Raw genomic sequence first — 24,538 nt, 5'->3', positions numbered from 1 at the left:
GAAATAAAAAAAAAATCTCTCTAAGTGAGATAGATGACTTGCTTAAGTAGGTGGAGACAATCAACTATTAAACAATAAAAGACTCACTTAAGCAAGGCTTCCAGCTCGTTGAGCAAGAAGAGTAAAAAGGTCTAATGATTGGGAACATCAAGCAATGAATTGAACTAACTCGAGAAAGTAAAGAAAGTTGGTTTTTAAGGAACTAGATAACATGCTTAAGCAAGGCTAAATGAACACCTAAGCAAGTAATAAATAAGTGAATAGAGTCACTTAATCGAATGACATGAAGACTACTTGAATGAATGAAGTCAAAAAAACACCTTATCTTGGAGCATAAAGTATAGCTTAAGCAAGATGTGATACTTACTTAAGTGAGCAAAGATGAAGGTGACGAAGATGAAGGTGACGATATGACATTGGTCTAGAAATTATTATCATATAAATAAGTCTGAAATAGAATTTAACTAAGTTAAAAGTTTTAGAAACTATTAAAAGCAAGGAAAGTAACAATCAAAGACATTTGAGACAATCATAATGAATCAAACTTCATTGATTTAAATTTATAGATTATAAAAAAAATGAATTTTAAATTTAACTCAATCTTATAAAACTCTTATGTCAAATCAAAAGAATCAAATATGAAAAGGAATAGAGATGGACTCAACCATGAATAATACGATATGTCTAACTAATCTTATTCGTGCATGTCATTAATAAGTTTTGATATCATTTTAGAAAATGAGCTTGAAACTTAACTCAATCTTACAAAACTAGTTTTATAAGTTAAAGTTTACATTATTTATAAATTATATTTTGGCCATATATCTAAATAATGAGATTATCAATATAGATTAACTATGATTTACTAAATTACCTATTGTTGAGGTGGGAAATCACCAAACCAAAATCGTGCGTACATTTTAGTTTCATCAATTTTTTATTCAGTAATTATTTTTCTTTTCTATGCCTAATGTTTAATTTGAGACTGATCACTTCTAGTTGTTCTCTTGATAATTCATCGAGGTTGAAAACAATCCGAATCCTTGGAACGGGAAAAGACAACTGATTGGAATTGCTCTTGGGAATAGTTCAAAATCAATTGGGCCTCTCTTGGCATTTTCTAGCTAAGGTCCAATTTCTTCCTCTTGGAAGGAAGACTTTCATCACCAAAAAGGCAGCTTGTTCTTTGAATTTAATGTTTCAAGAAGTGGATCGACTATCTCAAGTTCCAAGGGGAGAATCCATTGTTTTAAGGCATTAGATTTCTAGCACATGCTTTGGTTTGGATTGAAAGAAGTTTCACAATGGGTTCTCGAATGTTTCAAGGTGGTGTTTGGTTGGAGCATGGATGGCCAAAGCTATGGTGGTTATGCATAACATATAGGAAGAAGAAATTAAGCAAAAGAGTGTATGAGATTAATGGAAAGAATACAAAAGAACAAGATGTAAATACTTAGATGAGGTTAACTTATCTCGGATGTAAACCAAGATCATGACAAAGAGAAACTAAGAATTAGAAGATTGTCCCACTCAAACTCAATGCCATAAGCAAGGTGCTCAGCCAATTGAGACTTAGTTTTCAATATAAAAATATAAAAGATTGAAATTGTGAACTTCTTGCAAGCAAATGACTTTTATCACCCAAAGTATAATAAGTGTCTACAAAATGGCCTAAACACTCCTTATGTAGATTCAGGAGGCGTATAGGAAGGGAAGAAAGCCAAACACGCCTCCTCTTATAAATGTGACCAAATACAAGGAAGTATTATACACAATCAAGTAATCTATTACATGAAAGCTATTATTTCTTTTCTTGGCAAGTTTTCTACTTGTAGAACTCTTCCTTTGCCTTATTTTCTTTAAGCTTAAATATTTCCTTTCTATCCATGACCACACCAAGAAGAAACCAATAATGCACTAAGGTTTCTTCTGGATCCACGTAGAAAGGGCTAGAAGGTCCCAGAATCCGATTTGGATTCACCAGTAATCAAACAGCGAAAAAAGAACTAAAGAATCAGTGATGAAGAATTTTGTACAGCAGTAGCAGAGCACCCTAGGAAAGGAGCTCTATTGCCATAAAAAAAATAAAGCGAGAAGGAGAAACTTTCAGAGAATGAGAACCTTTTTTCTGAGATGAAAATAAAGCACTAATGAAAGATGGAAGGGTTTTCTCTCATTGCTAACTAGATCTTGAAACAGCTACCAATCAATTGAATCGTAGAGAGAATGAGAGACATAACAGAAATGAACCAAACAAAATCAGTTATCACTTCCACAGTTCGAAACAGCTAATAAAATAGTATATTCCTCTTATCCGTTTGAATCACTTCCACGGGCCCCAAAAATACGCAGTGGTGATGTAAAAAGTCCAAACCCCTCAAAACTAAAGACTGTGGATGCTACTGTATTACTTGAGTCATAGATCTACGAAAAATCAAAAGGCATCACACAAGAATCCTGATTGCATAAAAATTGTTGAAGTTTCAAGAGCGAAAACAATAGATTCTACAAACCATAAGCAAATTCAATTTCGATTACAAAACCATAAGCACGTTAACTTAAATTTGCAGAAGTTACGCACACGAGCAAGACATGAACATCAATAATGCATTCGAACTTAAACTATCAGTATTGCGAATAGAGAGGACGCCTGTATTCATCAAAGTACTGGTCACGATCAACGAAGATAATGGCATAGAGAGCATAAATGATGCCAGGAATATAACCTAGAATTGTGAGGAGCAAACAGATGATGAATTCAACCTGCAAAACGAAATCACAATCTCAGATCTCGCATAGAGAGAAAGAGAGATCAATACAGAGAGAAAAAGAGAGGAGACACACGCTGCAACAACCGTGGCGAAAGCAAACTCCGATTGGAGGAAGCAAGATCGCGATCATTATCTCGCAGCATATTTCACAACGCGACGGCATCTTCAAAAATCAATCAGTATCAGATTGGAAGCAGCGTGGTCATCTTAGTTTTGACATTAACAAGACAGGTGTACTGGTAGGCGACTAATTCTCTTCCGTTAGATTTATATTTATTATTCTTTAACTGAGGGTTGAGATTTTTTTTGTTTCTTCCATTTCCATATTTGCCCTTCAATTCTTCCACCCATCAACTCTTCACTTTGTCCTTCCATTCTTGACACTATACAAGTTATCGAAATTGTTGACGACAGCACGAAGCACCACCGTGGAAGTAAAACAACGATGGTGAAAATCGCTTCCGACAGTCACGTGCGGCGGTGGAAGGAGGAGGAAGATGAGATACTTAAATCACCCATCCCAACATAAACTCAATCAATATCCAAAATCATTTTAGGACACATCTCAATGAACACCTACTAATTACTACTTCTGTGAGAACCAACTAAACCATCTTATCCTCACCAACCAACCAACTCTGCCCATCAATCAATATTCTTCATACATGCAAACAAATATACGAACAAATTTATTTTCAGAGATACTATTTCAATTTTTATATTACTAGAGTATATAAATTTGTATTGATTTTATTGTGATAGATATTATATTACAAGAATTTCAAAATGTTTTTAAAATTATATAAAACTACAACTAACTATTTTTTCAAATCACCATATTTTCTTGTATTTTAAGAATTTTAAAGTGATAATTAATAAATATTTAAACAAAGGTATTGAGTTTTGTTTTCTACCTATAACCAAATTCTAGAATTAGAAGGTGAATCATGCCATGATGGTGCATATCCAACAATATGTTTTGTTTAATATAAAAGTTTCAAAATAAAAGATAACACAAACACACGAAACTAAAATAAATAAAAAATAGAGACAAGAAATGATAAATTAAAATCAGATTATTCAGAATGCATAAAATAAATATTTATTTTTAAATATACATTTATATAAATAAAGAAAGACGATATAATTTTAAATAAACATAAAATTAAACTGAAAATAAGAGAAGTATAATTTAATTTTTATACTAACGTTTCATATCATTTTACATTGTATTAGTTTGATGAGATTTAGTTGTTGCAAGGTTAAAATAATACTGAAAAATAGAATTATTATTCTGATACTTGAATTTAAAGAATTTTGAATTCTCGATCAATGAAGCACGACTTTTGACCCGTCCTCTCAAATAATATTTGCAGCAGTAATGCTTTTATTTATTTATTTTTCTTACACTGACTACAATTCTATTGGCTACTATTTGTCCAAAGTAATAATTCTGCTCGTCACACATATCAGTGCATCATGAATGTGTCATTGTTGTACACAACCACCACAGTACAAAATCAAACAGATTTCAATTACTTTTAATTTTTAAAATTTATTAATTATTCATGAATTATTTTTGTTAAAGTCTAAGTTTTATGTGAGATTTAAATTTAAATTTTGAAAAATTTTCATTATCACGGTATCTATTTTAGTTAAATTTATCATAAGACTAGAATGTCAAACTTACGAATATATTTTCAGTCACGAAAGTTGTAAAGTTATGCTTTTTGTACCAAGCACATAAATGTTGGAATGTCAATTGTTAACAAAATAACAAAATAATAGTCCAAAGAATAAAATTAATTGAATTGCCATTTCGTAATAATGTGGACACTCTTTTGAACACTGAATGCTTGTCTGTCACCACTCTGTTGGAGGGAAGAAATACTTGTGAGATATAAAACCCTTTTATTGCCTTTTTTTTTGGGTATGTTTTGCAATAAATTTATGTCACTTTAATAATTTTACATAAATTAACCATATTTTTTTTATATAATTTATTGAAAATGTATAATCAACTAAATGACATAATATATGAAAGCAATCATATAAGAAATATCCACCATGTAGATCAAGGAATCCAAAAAAGGTATATTGTAGCACAATAATAACTGGAATTTGAGAAAAAAATTAAAAATCAGTTGTGTGAGTGTGAGGTTGAAGTTTTCTTTTTGGTAAATTTCTAATGTGAGATTGTTTGTATTATATTCGTTTGGTGCAACTTGTTGTAAGTAAAAGTTTATTTTTGGACTTTCTAAGTTAACTATATCAGGAAATCTAATTGAATATAAAAAATTCAGTTTTTCTTATTTTTATTGGTTATGTAAATTTTAATTAATTGAATAAATTACGTCAAAAAAATATTAGTATATATTTTTTAGTGTAACTGATGTATTTTATATAAATGAATATAATTTATAAAAATTAAAATATGTTTAAGCAAAGGATATTTAAATAAATTATAATACAGTTTTATGTGAATGCAAGCTTTTATAAATAATTTTTTAGGTGGATCACCACAAATCTTAGGGTGTGTTCGCTTTAACAGATTATACTGTTCAAGCGGATTTCAGAGCGATGAAATAAAAGAATTTCGTGTTCTTTTGAAAAGAAAAGCAACGATTTACCAGGATGAATTTGCGGGATAGAGCGCTTTTTGATCGCTCGCGAAATGGAAGAAATTTGAAAGGATTATTAGTGAAAAGTCATATGTGCCCTCAGGTGTGTGCGAAGTGAGTGTTCAAAGGTGTTGGCTTTTTTGCAGTGACATATAATAGAGGAGTGCTGCCCACAGGAAAAAGAGCAAATATAATAATAATAATAATAATAATAATAATAATAAAACTAATAATAATTATAATAATGATATTATTATTATTTCTATTTACTAAATTATAATTTTTTTACATTTTAAAAAATAAATTTTATTTTTTTTCTTATAATATTTTTTACAATTATATATAACATTAATAATTATCATCTTATATTATTTTTACTACTAAGGGTATTTTAGTAATCTTCAATTTTTATCAATTAAACAAATTTTTTTTATCTGTCAAATCAATCAAATCCTACACTAATTCTTACACACTTTACTTTCAAATCTACTCTCATTTACCTCCAAATCCACTTAAAAAAATAACAATTAATTCACCCTCAAATTCCCTCAAATCCATCCACTCACTCTCCCTCAATTCCTCTTCCTCAAAAGAACACACCCTTAATTTTAAATATATACATAATATATATATATATATATATATATATAATATTTTTTAAATTTAAGTAAAAGATAATAATATTTTTAAAAGTGACCCAACCTATACATTTAAAATTCAACCAATACATATTTAGACTTTGAACAAAAGGAAATTTTTTTAAAATTTATTTAAGTTACCAATTTTTATTGTATTGATCTACTTTTAAGAATTTTTAGAGTTTAAATCTATTTTCAAAGTTCTAACCTTATTAAATAAATAAAACCAGGTGACTTTTATTATGCAAAAGGTTTTATACCTTTTAATTTTTCAATCTTATGATTGAAATTTAATTAACTTCAGTATTTCCAATTAATGCTAACATTCTTCGTTAGTCTTTTATTAGTAAACATGTCCTAAATATAGTTAATTAATTAAAGAAAAAATTTCTGAAACTAATTAAAATAATAAATAACACAATAATAAGTAAAATAAATAAATGCAAAATATAAAATATTATTAATTAGTTAATGTTTCTCTTTTAAAATATTTAAATTATTTACAAAAATAAATATAATAATTTAATTTACTATTTACAGTTTCTTGACCAGCACGGTATAATTTTTAACCATGAATAATAAAAAACTTCAACCTATTGAATATTTATTCACATAAAATAAAACTATGCGGTGAAATTTGTTACGGAGCGACAGAGATTCCAATCAAAGTCCGACTGAGAAAAAGTAACGCAGAAGGTGGTCCCATTCAAAATTGGAATAAAAGAATATCTTTTTTATTATTTGATAAACTGAAATATCAAAAATTGAATATCAGTGTAATAAAAAAATAAACAGAATCAATTGTACCTCAGATTACATACTCTCTTATAAAAGGCCAGAATCAAACGCGTCAGGGGCGCGTGTATCACCCCTGTTTCCCTCTATTTAATCACTCTTTCAAAACATCTAGTACCCACTCATATAGTGTGTCTGTTTTTCTCTGAAACTGTTCTTTCCTTATTTCTCTCTCTGCTTTTCCTTTATTTCCGAATGGAATTCAAGTTTCGTCATGGCGAAAACCGAAGCACTAGCACACTGTTACCGCAGCAGCGCACTCTCGCTCTCCCCACTGTCCCTTTGGTCTCCGGTCACCCATTACGAGGTAAAGTTCACCTTTATGATTCAGGTTTCTTACACCATACCCATTTGGTTAGCTCTTTGAAAGACAACATTTTTTGTCGTATGGGCTTGTCTTATTCTTCATTTTGTATCAGGTGGTTTTCCGGGTATTATCCCGACGACAAGAATGTACCCAACTTCGGTACCGATCAGCCCGGAGGAAGTAATCCGGCGAGAGATGGAAAGGGAGCAGATAAGGCGAGAGATGGAGAAGGATGAAATAAGGAGAGAGATTCTCGCCAACGAAATGGCACGGCGGATGGAATTGGAGGAGGAGGTGAGGAGGGAACTGATGTCCGAAAGAGCACTGAAAATGCCGATACACAGAATGGAAGGAATCAATTATGGGTCGCTGTCTATGATCCCAGGAAGGAGACTGCACAACTCTGTTCATAACAGCAACATATTTGGTGGACCACAACCCCAGTTAGCTCCTCATAAAGTTGACATCACACAGTTCTATAAGCAGACGCCAAATGAAACTCTGACTAATGAGGTTACTGTTTTATCTAATATTCAATGATTTATCTCATATTTACAGTGGTGTTTGGATTGTGAAAACTTTTTTAATTTTTATATTAAACAATAATTTTAAGGAGTTGTCACATTGTTTAAGAATCTTCTTTGAATATTTTGTGATTTTTGGTTCATTTGGTGACATCTATTCTGAAACCTTGATATCAGAAGAATAATTTTTTATTTTGATAGTTCAGATTTAAACAAGTATTCAAAATCTGAGTTATCTATCTTCATCCAAGTGAAAAGTTAACAACTTGGACTGCAGTTCCTTCGTGGAGGTTGTATAATGAGGAACTAAATTTAGTCCACCTTATTTTATTTTATTTTTTTCACTGCATGTTCTCTTAGCATGAAGGTTTGGATGAATAATGGAGGGTTGAAATTGAATGTCAGAAAGTTTATTAAAATAGTTAAGTTGATGTTAGTATAGAGTATATATTTTTACATCTTTCAAAGAAAAGTTCTCTTAAATTCTTAACAATTGATTTTGCGACATTGCTTACCATTTTCTACATATAAATCATCATGCTGAAAGTTGGAGAGAAATTTGTTTCAAGCACATAAGTTAATAATAACACAAAATTACTTAGAGTGGGGAGAGTAGTGTACAAAGGGGTTTTTCTTTCTCAGGATAAGTTAGAAACAGTTTGGGAGATGAAAAGAAAGAGGACTTTTCTGGTTTATTTACTTTGAGAATATATATTTTTGTTTGTCAGTTTCCATCCTTGTTTCAACACAGGTGGAATGCTTTGTGTAATAAAAGCAATTGCATTGGAAATAATTTTTAATTCTTTTCCCAAAAGAAGCTACTAAAAGCAGATTTGTATAGATAATAATTAAAGTATCCTTTATAGTGACCCAAGTCACGTGGCTTGTATTTTCTTCTGTTGGTCAACAGTGACTTCTCCGAGGTCCCATGCGGGGCAATGGTCTCGTTAGACTTCATTTCGTTTTATTCATCGTACAGTAAAAAGTCTTGCTGTGTTCTATCCATAAACTGATTCAGCTTTTCTTTTTACTGGTGTTTATTGGCCTTTGCATTCTATCATCTTCAAAGTAGTACACACATACTACATTTTTCTTTCTAGTGTACTTTTATCACTAACTTTATAATGAAAGTTTAAGCTCTGAACTGGCTAGTTATTGTAATATACTATGTTGTTTATGACGTTGTAGCAGCCAAATTTTGTTCTTTCTGGTCCAAAGTGCAAAGAGGTATTTGGGAATGTTCTTTCTGGTGTGAAACACAAAGAGGTGCTAGATGTTAATGCTGTGAAACGAAAACTGGAGGCTTCTTTTCGGGTTGATGACAAACATTCTGAATCTAGCTTGGAGAAGAAAACCAAGAAGGATTGGAGTTGTGCATTATGTCATATTGTTACCACAAGTGAAAAAGGCTTGAATGATCATCTTCAAGGGAAAAAGCACAAGATGAAAGAAGCATCTAGAACTCCAACAATAGGTAAGAACACTATAACAACTTTGTCGTTAAAGAAAAGTAACCATTGTGTGAAATCTAATAAAGTGATTGTTACCATGAATTCAGGATTGGTAAGGCGACAGGATGGTGAAAAACTTCAATCTGGCATGAAACCTGCATACAAAGGTAAACTGGAACCCCTAAAAATGGATTTGGTTGTGCAGAAAACCCAAGATTTAGGTGACACTGATAATGAAAATGAATCGACCACTGAGGAAAAAGTTCAGAAAACCAAAGCATTGACTACAAGGAAGAAGTTTAATTTTTATTGTGCATTTTGTCAAGTTCGAACTCACTCAGAAATTATCATGCAGAATCATAAAAATGGAAAAAAGCATCTGGCTAATATTAAAAAACATAACCCAAACAGTTCTGTTGATGCTGTTTGTGCTGCTGAAAATTCCGAGTAACAGACATGTTACATGTCTTGTGCTTAGGTTCATGAAGACTTGTCTCTTTGGGTTATTAATATGTCCTATTTTAGTACTTTTTTAGTTGTAAGACATTCTCATTGTCATTTTGGTTTGCTCTGAAATAGAGCGAAAAGAAAAAATAGAAATTAAATTAAAAATGTATTGTTTGCAGGAATACAAATGAGAAAAATAAGTTTTACCTATTTCAGAAACTATTGTTAAGTTATCTAATTTTCATTTGAGACCCATTTTTTATCTTTGTAATGATTAAATTTGATAGATTGATTATATATTTTCAGGGAAATGTTTATTGTATTGTCAAAATTCTTATTAAACATTTATTTTTATAAACGGTCATAGTTTAGTTCGAAACAAGATAAAATATAAGATATTGCATAATAGAGTGAACTTTGAAATTTAGAGAACTGTACTGTGAAAAATTAATATAGAGAAGTACAATGTGAAAAATAGAATGTGATGTTTTAAAAATATTAACTATTCATAGAATTATTTCATCATTTAAAGAAATTGATTATTTTGTCTTAATAAATTCATAAGTTGTGTTTTTTTTTCTATGTATGTGAGTTTTTTTCTACTTGTATGGATCTTTTTAGTCATCCATATAAGTCTTTACTAATTAGTGATCATATGCTTTAATCGTTCTTTTAGTTTTTTTATGTATAAATAGAGCATTTTGCAAGTTGGAAAGAACTTCATTGGTTATGGTCTTGTGAGCAGTTTTGTCAGGTAAAGGAAACTAGTTATTTTTTGTATCCACGAGTTTGATAAATTGGATGATCTGCATGTTGTTGCTGTAATGTAATCAGGGATGAAATTTGATTGTTTATGAAGAATTTGGTTTTGCATGATTGTCTGAGTGTTTTAGTTGATTTTGTGTTGATTTTGAGAGGATTAGAATTTGGACAATTAAGCCAATTGGTAAGTGTCTTAATATTGAAAATTGTTTTTAACCAAAGTACTAAAAAGAGAATACCAAGTTGATTAATTGAACAAGTTCAGACTCCCCTAAATCACATAATTTGATATGCTAGTAAGTAGTAACAAACTTGCGATGAACACCAACCTCGTTGTGCAGGTCTGAGAACATTTTAGCTCTAGGCCCCTGAACCCAACTTTGTATAGCCAAATGCCATAATTTGTAAATGCCTTGACACTGGACTGCGGTAGGACATCACCGAGTGCAACTTTTGTGAGAAAAATGGTGTTGAGTATTTAAATTATCATTGAACGCCACTTTTTGTAAATGATTTGGCATTGAGCGCTAATTTGTATATTAGCTATATTTTTCTTGTTCGATTGTTTGAAATAGATTTGTGGCGAAAATGATGTATGCTTATAATATTGTATAATTTTATTTATGATGAAAATTATGGTTGTTGAGACGATTTAAAGGAGAAAAATTGTGTTAATTATAACACCCAATTTTAGGATTTTAGGATGCTACACATAATTAATTAAGTTAAAAAAAACTACTTCTGATACCATCATGATATAATGAAAAATCAAAACATTTATTTCATCATTATGAAATTAATTAAAATCATGTAAAAATAACAATTAATTTAAAGTGAAAATAACAATTAATCAAATTACAACCTATAATGTTAAAAAAATCTAAACATAAACTATTTATTTTCTCAAAAACATTTCAAAAATTCTCATACTATTTTTCCACGTGTTTCCTCGCTCTACACGGCACTAGCATCATCTATAACGTCATCTGCTCCCGTATAAAAACAATCATCACAAGTGGAAACCACAATTACAAGATGCAAGGGTGAACTAACAGAAAACAATACAATATAATACACAATAATCACACAATAATACACAAATATCCATCCCCAACCCATAAAATTAACCACATTCACATCACACAAAAATATGTTATCGCAAACACTCGTGGTTAATCCCTTGTAGACCTACCATACCACATTGTTTATCATAATTGATTCATGCCATCCTCTTCTCCCATCACATGATCGAAGAGGATCCCTTTCCTGCATTGCATGACCGAAATAGTCATTGTTGAATTTATTAGGTACAATAAAAAACCCCACAATGACATGTTTTATCCTCACACACATTTTCCTATAAAGAATAATTCTGATGGCTTCTTCCGATGACAATCAACCGGAGAAACATAATTCTGGAACTTCCGTTGCTTTCAAGAGTTATATTTCTACTGCTGCCGGATTTGTGGTCAAGTCAGGTCTATCTAACTCTGCTCTTAATCTTTTTGTTGTTACTAAGGAAGTGATTGGATAATTGATTCAGGTGCTACTAATCATATGACTTGTGATCCTCATATATTTACTAGTTTTTCCTCTAATTGTTCTAAAAGTGTTATTATTAATGCCAATGGGGTCTCATCTCCTATTGAAGGTATAGGTACTATATCCCTCTCACCCTCCTTATCAATTCCTGATGTNTTATTTGTTCCTACATTAAATTGTAATCTTATCTCCNTCAGCAAGTTAACAAAATCNCATTCTTGTGTTGCCTTNTTTTACCCAACCCATTGTCTTTTTCAGAACATCCATTCCAAGGAGAAGATTGCCAGTGGTAGAGAGAGTGAATGACTGTATTATCTGGAAAATGTCTCACGACAAAACCATAAAAGAGGATTGACTTGTCTTGCGAATGATCACATATAAGATAAAAACAAAAAAGAAATTTGGTTGTGGCATAAACGGTTGGGACATCCCTCATTTGGTTATTTAAAAAAATTATTTCCATCACTATTTCAAAAATGCAATATTTCTGATTTTTTTTGTGAAACTTGTGTTTTGACAAAAAATCATCGTGTTGTGTTTCCTTTAAGCAATAACAAAACTGATTTTCCTTTTTCATTAATTCATACAGATGTTTGGGNCCCTGNCNCGCAATCTACACATAATGGAAAAAAATGGTTTATNAGTTTTGTTGATGATTGTACTCGGGTAACCTGGGTATATTTGCTTAAACATAAAAGTGATGTGTGTGATGTGGTTCGTTCATTCTATCATATGATTGTTACACAATTTAACACATCTATTAAGGTTATTCGATCAGACAATGGAGGGGAATATTTTAAAACTGAATTAATAGAGTTCATGAACTCTAAATACATAAGAATAATTCTAATGTATTATTTCAAAGAGTAGAGTACCATATATATACATATAAGGATCCTATAATTCTTCATCTATTAAAGGAATGACAGGTGCACAAATCTCCACAAATTAAAATAATATCTAAATTATAACTAACACAATGTTTGATTGTCTAATATCCTTTAATAGAATATTTAGCATATCTTAACAACACATACAACCAACAATAAGCAATACATTCATATTCAAACATCACAACAAGCAACCACACAATTCGACAACAAAACAAAACAACATGGTCAACAATACCTACAACTCAATAATCATCATAAACAGCTCGACCAAACATACACATAACTCAACAATCACAACAAACAGCTCAGCCAAAACACACATGGCACCATACAAAAACAACATAACAACAAATCCAAACCAAATAGCATCATACAAAATAGTCCGACAACATACCCAACAACATGACATCATACCAAATAGCACGACAACATACCAACAACATGCATCAACACCACGACTTCATATAAAAACACCACGGCAAGATAAGAAAGTGAAGCAAGAAAAACAACAAATCAAAAATCAAGAATCGAGAATGCAAGCTTCCTTTGAATTTTTCGCTAAGACTTTTTTCTACAATAAACAATGCCCTTCAATAACACCTTGAGCTCCTACCTTCACTCAACCAAACTCTCACTCTCACCCTCAAAGTTTGTGTCCTTTCTTAATGGCCAGAGTTTCTATATTAACATAATCTAAGGTGTCTAATATAATAACAACTATGTATGAGATTAATCTTTTTTTTTGTGTTAAATATGCATAATACTATATTATAATAGAAGAAATATGGATTAAGTCCAAAATACTAATAAGGAGTAATAACAAACTAATTAAAGATAAAAGATAAAAATAAGATAAAAATAATATATCTATCTAAAATGAGAATGCATATTCAACCCAATTGGATTTATTTTTAAAATATTTATAAAAGTATGTTATTTTTCAAACTTATGTAAATCTCTATTTTAATACAACTATTTAATAAAATTTAATAAAACACCTTTATTCCAAATATAATTTTTAACTAAAAATTCAGTTTTTCTCAATCTATATTTTTTTTTCTCAATTATCATTGAAATTTTATTAATTAATATCTAAATTTATTTCTTCAGTTATTTTAATTTTGAATATTGCAATATATTGCCCAATAACGTTTTTAATATAAGAAAATATGTTTCCAAATAATGTAATTTATACATGCAAAAAATCATAATTTATCAAATAAATTTTAAATTCTTACTTATAATTCATGTATAATTTTCTTTTAATTTAAGAATACATATCTACATTTCATAATTTATGTGGTAACTCATTCAGCAAAACCTTGTTTTAATACAGTTAAATATATAGGAATTAGATATGTGTGGGTTATGAACAACGCAAAAATATACACCACATTCACGAAGAAGTGCACTGAAATTTTAGGATTAGGACTATAACCTCTCTCTTTCTTCTTCTATTTTCTTTTTTTTTTAATTTTTTTTAAACAAAGTTTTTTATAGCACTTTTCATGGACCAACCACAAACTAACTATCCCACCCTATAAAATAATTGAATTATTATACTAAGAGTGATTATATTTATCATAACTTTAATGTTAATCATGTCAATTTTTCAATATTATACCTAACATTTCGTTTTATTTTTAATTTTGTTTATAGTGTTAACGGAATACATATAATATAACATCTCTACATATGAAAGTATATAATTATTATTATTATTTTATATTTTGATTTTTAATCTCTCGTTTAAATGAAACTATTTGAGAAACAATATAACAAGAAATAAAAAAGCATAATTGTATTATGTAGTAATATATTATTCGTTGTTCATAGATAATTTATCTCTAGTTTTAGTGTTGCATTTAACTGGATGATAATTTTGAAATTTAAAATGTTATAATTTTAAAATATATTCAATAGAAAAATAAAAAAGAGCATATCATATTTATACAATACAGAGATATCGAATTATAAATTCTTATAAATAAACATATTACAATATATTTATTGATTTTCTTGTTTAGCACAATTTTCTTCAATTTAAAAGTTATTTTCAAATTAAGACAAGATAAAAGTTTAAAAACATTAAAAAAATACAAACACTACCGAAACAATTGTCAATGAACTACAAAATACAAAACGATAGAAGTTCTTTAAAAGACCAATATGACAAAAGAGACTTTATTAAAGACTAGCAAAATATTAAAAATATATTACACATGTAAACTAAAACAAAAGTAAAAACTTTATTAAAGACAGGAGAAAAAGATAGACGAATCATGGTAGAACTCAATGAGAAAAGTGCCATCACTCATTTTCTTCCAAAATTAAGCTTCATCTAAATTACAATAAACTTAATTACAAGGACAAAATCAGAGACTTTGTTCTGGTTGGTAATTGATGGCGTTAACATCCAACCAAAACAATAAAATATAAATAATTCTGGTAAAAGACACATGTTTCAAGATTTCTTAACAACTTCTGCATAGTAGACATTCAACTACTATTCTGTTTTTGCAGCAAGGTCCCAACATCTTCGCCTAAATTCTGGTAAAATAGAATAGACAATATTCTTTTATGCTTACATTTCTAATTATGGTTGATAAGTTAGGTAGTACACAACCAAGAATCTTATGTTCCGTAATTTCAATACAAAAATGAACAAAGCAAATCTCTGCCAAGTGAACTAACAAAAAGACATAGTAAATCCAGCCACAAAGCACAAGAAACTAAGATCACCCAACTTAGCCAAGGACTTTAAAACCAATTTTGGTGAACTTTTTCCATGGAAAAAGATAAATCAAACAACTCATGAGGAGGAGAAAGATATGATGAATTAGGAGAACATAATTCTCCATTTCATCTCATATACATATGTATATATATAATATATATATATTGAACATATGATTCTATAATGTATGTTTTATCTTTACAAAGGAAAACATAAAACTAGAATGGAAGGTTAAAAATATGTTGCATTGGAATCAGCCTACTGTACTTTTAAAGATCAAACCCTCAATGCAACCTGGTCTTGCCATGAAATCTTCCTCTTCCCTGCCCTATTTGCTCCATCGCCAACACTTCTACAAGCTGAGAGCTTGATGTCGTTGTGCTGCTCATCACTTCCAACTCTCGGTGTACTTCTCTTTGGTTCTTCAACCCTCATGGGCTCACTGTTGCCTTGCAACTCTTCTTCTTCTCTCTGCATTACACCACCCAAAACAGGAGAAAACTATGAGCATTACTTCAACTAAACATAAACAATGACTTCCGATGTAAACAGCATGTGCCATTAATTACCGATATCTGGTTCAAGTCAAAAAATGGAGTTACACTCTTCTTTGTGGCTTCTTTGCTGCTGTGAATTCTTTCTTTGTGATTCAAGTCTAGTGCTGGTGAAGCAGAACCGTGAATAGTACTGTCTTTTTTACTAGAGCTAAAATTCCTAGCATTCTGGTTTAAATCAAACAGATGGCTAGTTTTTTGCAATGGCACTTCAGCCACATTGGATATCTTTCCATTAGGGTTCAAATGAGATGAAGAGTGAGATCGTGAAGTATGATCCTTTCTACTGTAATTCTTTCCCTTCGAGATGATGGGAGCTTGAATTTTGACCTTCTGGGACTTTACAACTTCTTTCTTTGGTTGAGGCTTTGGAATAGGATGTTTTAGCAAGTATTTATATCGTTGCCTCAAAAATCTGCAGCCATAAGAGTGACAGTGATGTGGATAAGCACTAAGTATAACAATAAACTCCAAACTATGAAGATCCACAATCTACTTTGAGGCATGAATCATTACCTAACTTCATCTTCCAGTATCAACCTTTTATGCTCAGTATCCTGCAATTTCCTTCTCATGACTTCTGTTTCCTGAACATGTTAGAAATATAAATTTGATGAGAACAGCTTTTGCGTAATTATGTTGGCAAAAAACCTTTGTAGCAAAGACTTGGTGAGGAAAATAAACGCATAAACACACTAGCTAAACGAAATTATCTTGACAAAACGAAAGTGAGATACCATGAAAAAGACGACTGTCTAACAATAAGTATTATTTAATTATTGAGTTCAGGATAAGATAAAGTGGAAAGCCCAGCGGAAAATAAATGTCATGAAACACAAACACAGAAAGCTAATTAGGATAAAAGGCCAAGGGAATGGCATGTATAAAGTTAGCAACCAGAAAAAAGAAGGCCTAGTAATGATCAAGTATGATTCAGTTCTTCATAATATAACTAGTTCAAATTTGATTTACAAATCCAAAAACCAAAAGAAACAACAAAATAAAGAAGTAATTAGCAGAAAAACAAAGAGGTTGAAGCTGAAAACTGTGCAGAGGAAAGGTTCCGAGAAGAGCTTTATTAAAAGTATATAAGAAAGAAAAAACAAATATAAGGGAACTCACATCACAATAACAAAAATAAGGTCCAACTTGCTACTGTGCTGTGTTATTAAATACCCAAGAATTGGGCATATAAGAAAAAAAAATTTGGTTGGAGTCCAAAAAATTGATATGTGAGGGAATAAACAGACGAAGAAAGAAATATGAGAGATGAAAACAGATAACATAAAGAGAGAAATGAGAACAAATCCATTATCCATCAGATCGGAACATAAACACGGATCAAATCCAGACAAACTATCAAACAAGCATATTAATCGAAACACAAGATCCCTTCATTGTTTCCCCCCAAATAAAAACCTTCAATTTTCACAACAATCAACCATCACAGACCCGTTAGTGCAAACAAATATTCATACATACAAAACAAAACACACGATCCCTTTATTGATTCCTCCAAAAAAGAAAACCCTTAATTTTAAGAACAAAGAAGCATCATAGCCCCAAATCAAGGAAAAGCCCGGAATACATAAAGTGAAAAATCAGATCCAGAGAAACCCAGAAGCGAAAATTTGAATCTTGGAGGAAAATAGAGAAGAGGGGAAGACGAAGGCGTTACCTTGTGCAAGTCTTGATAATCCTGCAAGAGACTGTGGTGCCTGAGCCTAGTCCTCTGATCCTGATAGAGGTCATAAGGAGGGTCGATGGAGACAACGGCTTTCATCTTCTTCATGAGATCAGAGAGAAAAAAGTGAAGCGAGAAGGGAAGAGCAAAGCAAAAGTAAAGGGGAAAGGCAGAAAGAGAGAAAGAAGAAGGTGGGTGGTTGGGTGGGTGGGTGGGGTGATGGAACAAAACGTGAGTGAAAGAAATAGGAAAAGAGAGGCCCAAGAAAGAGAGAAGAGGTGAAGGGGTAAGAAGGTTCTCGCTTTCCTGTTTTCTCTGTGAGAAACTCTGACCGAGACAAAGAAACCCAAAAAGCCCACATAACTCGGTGAAAAATATTGTTGTTTTGAAAGAGCAGTGATGAAGATGGGATTTTTTGGGGGCTTGCAGAAGGGCAATTCGGGGAACATAGTTGTGATGAGAGAGAAAGAGTGAAATAGAGAGAGAGATGTATGGTGGGTTTGGTTGGAGGACATTTGAACACATCTAACTTCTCTCTTTTGTTTCCCATTCTTTGTTTTTTGTTTTTCTTTCTTCTACATAAATTTTGGTCCAGCTGGGCCATTGATGAGAGAGAAAGACAGATAGAGGGGTTGGGTTGGATGGTGTGGACTCTTTGGTTTTGATGGTAGGATGGATGCGTGGAGTTTCCATGTTTCTTCTTTCCTTGTGTGTTGTGTTGTGTCTGTGTAGAGAGAGAAATTGGTAATGCGAATGGGTCAGAGAGAGAAAGAGGGTATTGAAGATAATAGATATGGATAGATAGATAGATACATAGATTAGGGGCTGGAAAAAAGGCAAAGGGATAGATAAATGAGATGATGGGATGACGCTGTTTCTCTCTGCTACGCTGTAGCAGTTGTTGGTTCCAACCTTATTTTTAGGCTTTGCTTTTCTTTTGGCTTTCAGTAGTTTGGTTTTTGTTGCCCTTCTCAATCCCACCTCCCTCATCGTGCCATGGTGGCTTTTAGGAATCATACAGATCCATCCATCATCCCTCTTCCAACCATTTTTCTATTTTTTATTTTTTTTTTAATTTTATTTTAATTCAAACAAAAGTCAATTGCTCTGCATTTACCTGTCTACCCTTCTCATTCATTTTCATGCTTCTTTTTCTGCTTTTCACCCTTGTCCTGGGTGGAGAAAAGAGAAAACCCAACATCCTTTGTTTTTTCATCATGAACCATTTGCCAAATTGCCACATTATTTTCCCATGGATTACATCACTCACTCTATACCTTTACCATAGGAGAGAAGGGTTGATTGGGTACTTTGTCTTCTACACACTCCCAACTCAATCCCTATCTTTATATTTAATGTTTCCTCCATCTTCATGAATGGAATTACGAAGATCCCACCAGCACCTACTTTCAGACTTTTGTGAGTCACACCAACCTACCTACTTAATAGCCACTAATTCTCTTCATTGAAAGCTCCATCACCATTTCTTTCTTTTCCTTTATCTCCCACATTTTCAGATCTCATCTCTTCTTCTCACCATCTCCGCACCTCCCTTTCTTTTCACTCATTTTGCACATAAATTCAAAAGTTTGGTTATAATTATTTTCAAGTGTACTGCAACTAAAGTGCATGTTATGTTTGGTGGAAAACTTGTAATGGGGGCAATGTAGTTATTCTGTGTGCTGATAGGGGTAGTTTTGGTTGTACAAAAGGTGAACCCACCCACTACTCAGCATCCACAGAAACCATGGTAAGAAATTCAAAACTAGCACACGCATTGCAGAGACTCTCCTTACACCACCAAGATTCTGAAAGGTGAGCAGTGAACAGAACTTGGGGTAAAATAAAGCTGCTGGTGTCTGTTCATGTTGGGGTTTCGTTTAGTGCACCTGTTAACGTTTTTGTCGGTCAATATTTCACCACTGCTACCTGTGAGTCTCGTCAATCACCCCTTTAGCTTTCTCATATTCCCTGTTATCTAACATATATGTTAATGAAAAAAGTACCGAGCTTTTAACCGGTTAATTAGTAAAAATTCATGTCGGTAAAAAAAAAAATCACCAAACATGTTAAAAAAACAAAAATTTAGTTATATCTGGCTTCATATGGATGGATATATGAAACATAAATCTACAGTTTTTACAGTTCTTTCTAAGCATCTTCTATTCAGGTTTGTGACGTAAAACTGAAGTTCGGAAGTTGAAATTAAGGGCACATTTATATTCACCTTCTTTGAAATCATTGAGAGGAAAAGGAAGAGTGACCTATTTGATGAGGTGTAAATTTGACAGTAACAAGTGAGAAACACATGGCATGCGACAACGAAAGCAATTCGAAGGGATCACTTGTTTGTTACCTTACGATTGGTCCAATCTATGACTAATCTTAAACACAAGTACAAACCGAGTTTTCAGTCTCTTTGTCCAATTCATTCATTCAACCAAAGCATCTCCATTATGTACTCGCTTCCACCTTTCACCCTCCAAGCAAAAACCATTGCCTTCATTCATTTTCCTTCGCGTTGCTCCTAAGTTCAATAAAGTTTCAAACCTTTTTCACTTTATCATATTTTATGGAGTTTGACGAACGATATTCATCTAATCTTATCATTTACAAAGTCTCTCATCAGAAGCCCGTCTAGCTCAGTTGGTAGAGCGCAAGGCTCTTAACCTTGTGGTCGTGGGTTCGAGCCCCACGGTGGGCGATGTTTTTGCAAGAGCAAGCTTTTTTTCCTGTGATTTTATGGGCAGAGATAATAATATTTAGAGTCAATGATATTTTGATACGAAATTAATAAGTAGTTGACTTAATGATTATAATCAATATTGATATTAGTACTAATTACCTTTTTTTAAAAAACACATCACACTAACTCGCCAATTGTTTCCTCAAAATGTATGGATATGCATTTTGAAAAGGAAAAATCTTTAGCTATGGAGTTTCTTCTTCTTCTTTTTCACAAAGTTACTCTTTTAATGGAGTGTGACCTTTCAAATAAATATGAAAGTCTTCTTAAATAGTATACACAATAACAAATTACTTATGATGGCATTATTGTATACAAGATCTCTAATTTCTCTATTACAACATTTCTCACTGAGTGAATGAACAGAGACTTTAATCACTAGTGGAAAGTAGATTTTATCTTGTGAAAAAAGGATCAAGTTATTATAGTAGAATCAGTGTAATTGTGGAAGCAAGAAACTAATGAATGGTGCATTGGTTTAACATGAATGAAGAAGGTGTTACAGTGCATGTCAATGTTTTGGTAGTTCTTTTCCTGCCAAAAAGGACTTAAAAAGGGTGTAAGCTCGTTTTGGCTGAAACAAAGGAACTTCATGGCCAGCTCCTCTTACTGTTGCAAATGTTAGACCATTATACACCTCTGTCCATCCACCAACCTAATAAGCAACCACATGTATTATAACCTCAGTGTCAAACATGGTACTTGTAATATGCATGTTTTATGGTCTTCAAATTTAGTTAATTAACTGTAATACCTGTCCACCAGAGTACCATGGATACCAACGAGTTTTGATGCTTAGGTTAAGGTGGTTCAGAGAAAACCTCGTGGCAGTCACTGGAACCACAGAATCTGTGTCCCCGCTGTGTTATAGCAAAACCAAAACAGTGTTTATGAGTTTCTACATTATGCAGATATCTCAAGTATTTCTGCATAGTCATACAATATTTCAAAGCTTCTTGCTTCTTATTATGCTGATAAGAAGGAGTTTAGGTTATGCATGTAGGGTCTAGGTTTTCAGACAAATTTCTATACTAAAAAGTAAAGATGAAGGAAAATGAAATTTTCACATCCAACAATTTTTCTATATAATTTTTTTTTTACAAATATAAAAATTCGTTTTTGTTATGACTATTTTATCTCTCAAGTAGGTTATTAAATTGTAATTATCACACAATTTTTTTTCAAAGAATAATTCTAAATCTCAATATTTTCTTATTTCTTTTGTATTGTATTTTATATTTTAAGGACATAATAATGTATTTTTTATGCAATAATTTTTTCATAGAGTGGTATTTTTGGTACATTTTATGAACTAGTATGATGTTTTTTAAGAAAAATTAAAATCAGAGACTGTAATGAGCAAACAAAGTATCACATTATTTTTATTTTTCATTTTAAAAATCACAGTCACTTGAAATAATAAATAAACTTAAAACGTTATATTTTTTTAATTATCATAAAAAATTAAACATGTTTTTCCAAATCAATATAGGGCCAAAGTATATATGTATTTGAAAGTAAGGGGAAATAATTAAAGTATTTATCCTTAGTTTGTTTGGGAGACTTGTCCTCCTCCTATAGTCATAAAAGAAGTATTTATAATAAACCATTTTAAAGTTAAAATAATAATAATGAGTTTTATATATATATATATATATATATATATATATATATATATATATATATATATATATATATATATATATCGAATAAAAAATATGGTATTAAAACATTTGAAGTTTTCTACAGAATTTCAAAGGATGTCAAACTTTGAATAGGTGGTGAATGAGAAGAAGATAAATGCGTTCATAAAAGATATATATGAAATAATTGAAACTATTTTTTATTTAACGATTATGACTATATTTGCATGTAAAGAAACGATTTAAAACCATACCTGAATACCCATATTTTCAATCCTGCAGCAGTTAACTCTTTGTATATAGGCAGCACAGAAATTTCAGAATCCTTCCAATTCTTTAGGAGCACTTCACTGTGCAACAAACCAAAGGCATATTTTGAAACTTGTAAATTTCATACAATTTAGATGAACTGAGTTTTGATTTCAATTTATTAAAAGCAAAATATTTAGTTTCTGCTATAACAGTAAAACGCAGTAAAAAAAACCAAACCTGCATGCAGTCCATTTGTAAGGAATGTCGGTAACATTTGCATGCATTGCTTTCTGCACTTCTGGAAGGTTATAGTATTTCTCTGCATAATTTTCAGTACACGGATCATATCCTGAAATCATATGAAGATTCTTGAATCGTATGTGTTTGACAGTATTGTTCTGTGATGTTGGGCACGTTGGGGTATAGATGCTGTACTGATCTATTTTTCCAAATTCATAGTTAACTGCATAACTATAAGCATCATCACATTTTTTAGAGGTTTCTTCTGAAGTGAAATTGCAGTACTTGAGGATGGATTTGTAGGACTGATCAGATATCATAGAATGACTCCACCAATATGTGATGGTTCCAATCCCATCATTGTAGCTATCAGTCACAGCATTTCCCACCTGCAGTTTTCATATCACAAGCAAAGTGCATTGTCTATATTACTAAACGAAAGATGTAATTTTGATCCTTAGCTTGTATATTGAGTGAAAAAGAACGGACTTACAATGAACCCTTTGAGATTAATAATTTGGGGATTCTTTTTGTTATAGTCATGGATTTTCTTAGCCAACTGGGGGACGTAGTGCCCTAAAGCATAAAATATTAACACCAAATGTCAGATAAAAAATTTCAGACAATAATTTAAAGTTGCTAGTTCAAGTACCTGCATAGCTCTCCCCAGCAATGTAAAACTCCCTATATTTATACTGTGGAAACCTTGACATCCATCTGATTAGGAAAATCAGTGCATCCTGAGCTGTGTTACAAATTTGAAATTCTTAGGATAGATTAAAAGTGGTTATGAAAATGGTGACAAACTCACTTAAATTCAACAGCACTTCAGATTTACTTATACCTGTTCTTTTGTCCCCTGAAGTTTTGAGATCAGAGCTGGTATTTGTGTATGAGAAGCCAACACCCGCAGGAGATTCAAGAAAAAGAATATTTGCTTCTGAAAACCAATTTGAAAAAAGAAAGAAAATTGTGTTTTCATTATATATTGTCATCCTGAAAGGTGGTAGCTAGCATGAATGAGAAGAGAAATCTTAATAAAAACATGTGGTAAACGATGTGAATTACAAATCCTATGTTTACTAATGAGAGTTGATTCAATGGCCATTACCTTTGTTCCATGCATCTGGGTTGAGATATAGAGAAGATCCAGTTTTGTTTACACGGAATGGCCCAATTTCCTCTGATGCACCGTATGCTACCGATGAGCATCCAGGTCCTGAACCAGAAATGCAAAAGTTATCAGTTCATTGTGATTTCACACATGCAAGTTTTATCTCTCTTTCAAATATTGTACGCAATTATATATGCAGATGCCCTTTTGTGTATTGAGGAAACTGATGTTTGATTGCCATGTTTTACTTGAAGCTTTAAGGTTTTATATCCTTACAAGATTATGATTCAGCAATACTTAACAGACATACACTAAGAAAATTACTACACAAACTTGCATCATCCTAGTTATGGAGTGTGGAAATCCTTATAATACCTACCACATTCTCTAATTAAGCCATAAAGTTTTCAGCCTTACATTTCAACCATTATACCTTTTTGGTCTGTTGTCTAATGCACTTTCTGGTCCCAGAATTTGGATGGGACGGGACCACAGTGGCATTTTGCAGCATTACCAAGTCTTGACTTTCTTTTGAAATTTTTGTCTTTTTTAGATGGGGTTTTATTAATGATTATACTAATAATACCTTTTGATTACTTAAGGTTTTTGTTTTGAAAAATTGCAACCACACCTTAAAGATACTATTAAAAAATAAATAAGTCATATATATATATATTAGTAATTCAGGTATGACATGTATATTAGTTTGCAAACACAAGTAAAATGTAAATTTTAAAAATATTTAAGTAGATGTTTTTTAAAATAATAAATTATATATTAAAAAAGTTTAGTTTAATTTATACTAGATATAACGATT

General features: G+C 31.5%; 4 protein-coding genes and 1 non-coding gene across 6 annotated transcripts; 2 read left to right on the top strand and 3 right to left on the bottom strand.

Annotated features, from left to right (window-relative positions):
• Window positions 1–2,425: 2,425 nt before the first annotated feature.
• On the bottom strand, window positions 2,426–3,031 carry LOC106767175 (UPF0057 membrane protein At4g30660). Its single transcript, XM_014652015.2, has 2 exons — window positions 2,845–3,031; window positions 2,426–2,763 (listed from the first exon to the last, which is right to left on the bottom strand). The coding sequence occupies exons 1-2, from the start codon at window positions 2,932–2,934 to the stop codon at window positions 2,626–2,628; spliced, it is 228 nt and encodes a 75-aa protein (XP_014507501.1). The 5' UTR covers window positions 2,935–3,031; the 3' UTR covers window positions 2,426–2,625.
• Window positions 3,032–6,916: 3,885 nt separating this feature from the next.
• LOC106767960 lies at window positions 6,917–9,758 on the top strand. Of its 2 annotated transcripts, none has more exons than XM_014652928.2 (4): window positions 6,917–7,132; window positions 7,245–7,645; window positions 8,845–9,130; window positions 9,215–9,758. In XM_014652928.2, the coding sequence occupies exons 1-4, from the start codon at window positions 7,021–7,023 to the stop codon at window positions 9,556–9,558; spliced, it is 1,143 nt and encodes a 380-aa protein (XP_014508414.1). In that variant the 5' UTR covers window positions 6,917–7,020; the 3' UTR covers window positions 9,559–9,758. The 2 variants fall into 2 exon arrangements, with proteins under 2 accessions (XP_014508414.1, XP_014508415.1); XM_014652929.2 differs by having other exon boundaries at window positions 6,920–7,132; window positions 8,848–9,130.
• A 5,608-nt stretch (window positions 9,759–15,366) lies between these two features.
• Window positions 15,367–18,639, bottom strand: LOC106769520. Its single transcript, XM_014655170.2, has 4 exons — window positions 17,721–18,639; window positions 16,559–16,629; window positions 16,058–16,457; window positions 15,367–15,959 (listed from the first exon to the last, which is right to left on the bottom strand). The coding sequence occupies exons 1-4, from the start codon at window positions 18,249–18,251 to the stop codon at window positions 15,765–15,767; spliced, it is 1,197 nt and encodes a 398-aa protein (XP_014510656.1). The 5' UTR covers window positions 18,252–18,639; the 3' UTR covers window positions 15,367–15,764.
• Window positions 18,640–20,357: 1,718 nt separating this feature from the next.
• On the top strand, window positions 20,358–20,430 carry TRNAK-CUU. The gene has a single exon. It is a non-coding gene; the product is annotated as a tRNA-Lys (tRNA).
• Window positions 20,431–20,743: 313 nt separating this feature from the next.
• On the bottom strand, window positions 20,744–24,232 carry LOC106766485 (serine carboxypeptidase 24). Its single transcript, XM_014651208.2, has 10 exons — window positions 24,155–24,232; window positions 24,055–24,064; window positions 23,719–23,826; window positions 23,452–23,547; window positions 23,260–23,352; window positions 23,101–23,183; window positions 22,605–22,996; window positions 22,370–22,465; window positions 21,227–21,332; window positions 20,744–21,127 (listed from the first exon to the last, which is right to left on the bottom strand). The coding sequence occupies exons 1-10, from the start codon at window positions 24,230–24,232 to the stop codon at window positions 20,984–20,986; spliced, it is 1,206 nt and encodes a 401-aa protein (XP_014506694.2). The 3' UTR covers window positions 20,744–20,983.
• Between the last annotated feature and the right edge of the window lie 306 nt (window positions 24,233–24,538).

This window comes from Vigna radiata, chromosome 7 (genome assembly GCF_000741045.1).
Source record: "Vigna radiata var. radiata cultivar VC1973A chromosome 7, Vradiata_ver6, whole genome shotgun sequence".
Taxonomy (NCBI): domain Eukaryota; kingdom Viridiplantae; phylum Streptophyta; class Magnoliopsida; order Fabales; family Fabaceae; genus Vigna; species Vigna radiata.
The sequence above is the reverse complement of the archived record's forward strand: the minus strand, read 5'-3'. Positions and strand labels throughout refer to the sequence as shown.

Coding starts and splice junctions, on each gene's coding strand:
- LOC106766485 (XM_014651208.2), bottom strand. CDS start 24,232: ATGCTGCAAAATGCCACTGTGGTCCCGTCCCATCCAAATTCTGGGACC. Junction 23,353..23,451: donor TTCAGGGGACAAAAGAACAG/GTATAAGTAAAT, acceptor TTTGTAACACAG/CTCAGGATGCACTGATTTTC. Junction 22,997..23,100: donor TTAATCTCAAAGGGTTCATT/GTAAGTCCGTTC, acceptor TGAAAACTGCAG/GTGGGAAATGCTGTGACTGA.
- LOC106767175 (XM_014652015.2), bottom strand. CDS start 2,934: ATGCCGTCGCGTTGTGAAATATGCTGCGAGATAATGATCGCGATCTTG. Junction 2,764..2,844: donor TTCGCCACGGTTGTTGCAGC/GTGTGTCTCCTC, acceptor TTCGTTTTGCAG/GTTGAATTCATCATCTGTTT.
- LOC106769520 (XM_014655170.2), bottom strand. CDS start 18,251: ATGTGTTCAAATGTCCTCCAACCAAACCCACCATACATCTCTCTCTCT. Junction 16,458..16,558: donor ATACTGGAAGATGAAGTTAG/GTAATGATTCAT, acceptor TTATGGCTGCAG/ATTTTTGAGGCAACGATATA. Junction 15,960..16,057: donor TTGACTTGAACCAGATATCG/GTAATTAATGGC, acceptor GGTGTAATGCAG/AGAGAAGAAGAAGAGTTGCA.
- LOC106767960 (XM_014652928.2), top strand. CDS start 7,021: ATGGAATTCAAGTTTCGTCATGGCGAAAACCGAAGCACTAGCACACTG. Junction 7,646..8,844: donor ATGAAACTCTGACTAATGAG/GTTACTGTTTTA, acceptor ATGACGTTGTAG/CAGCCAAATTTTGTTCTTTC. Junction 9,131..9,214: donor ATCTAGAACTCCAACAATAG/GTAAGAACACTA, acceptor CCATGAATTCAG/GATTGGTAAGGCGACAGGAT.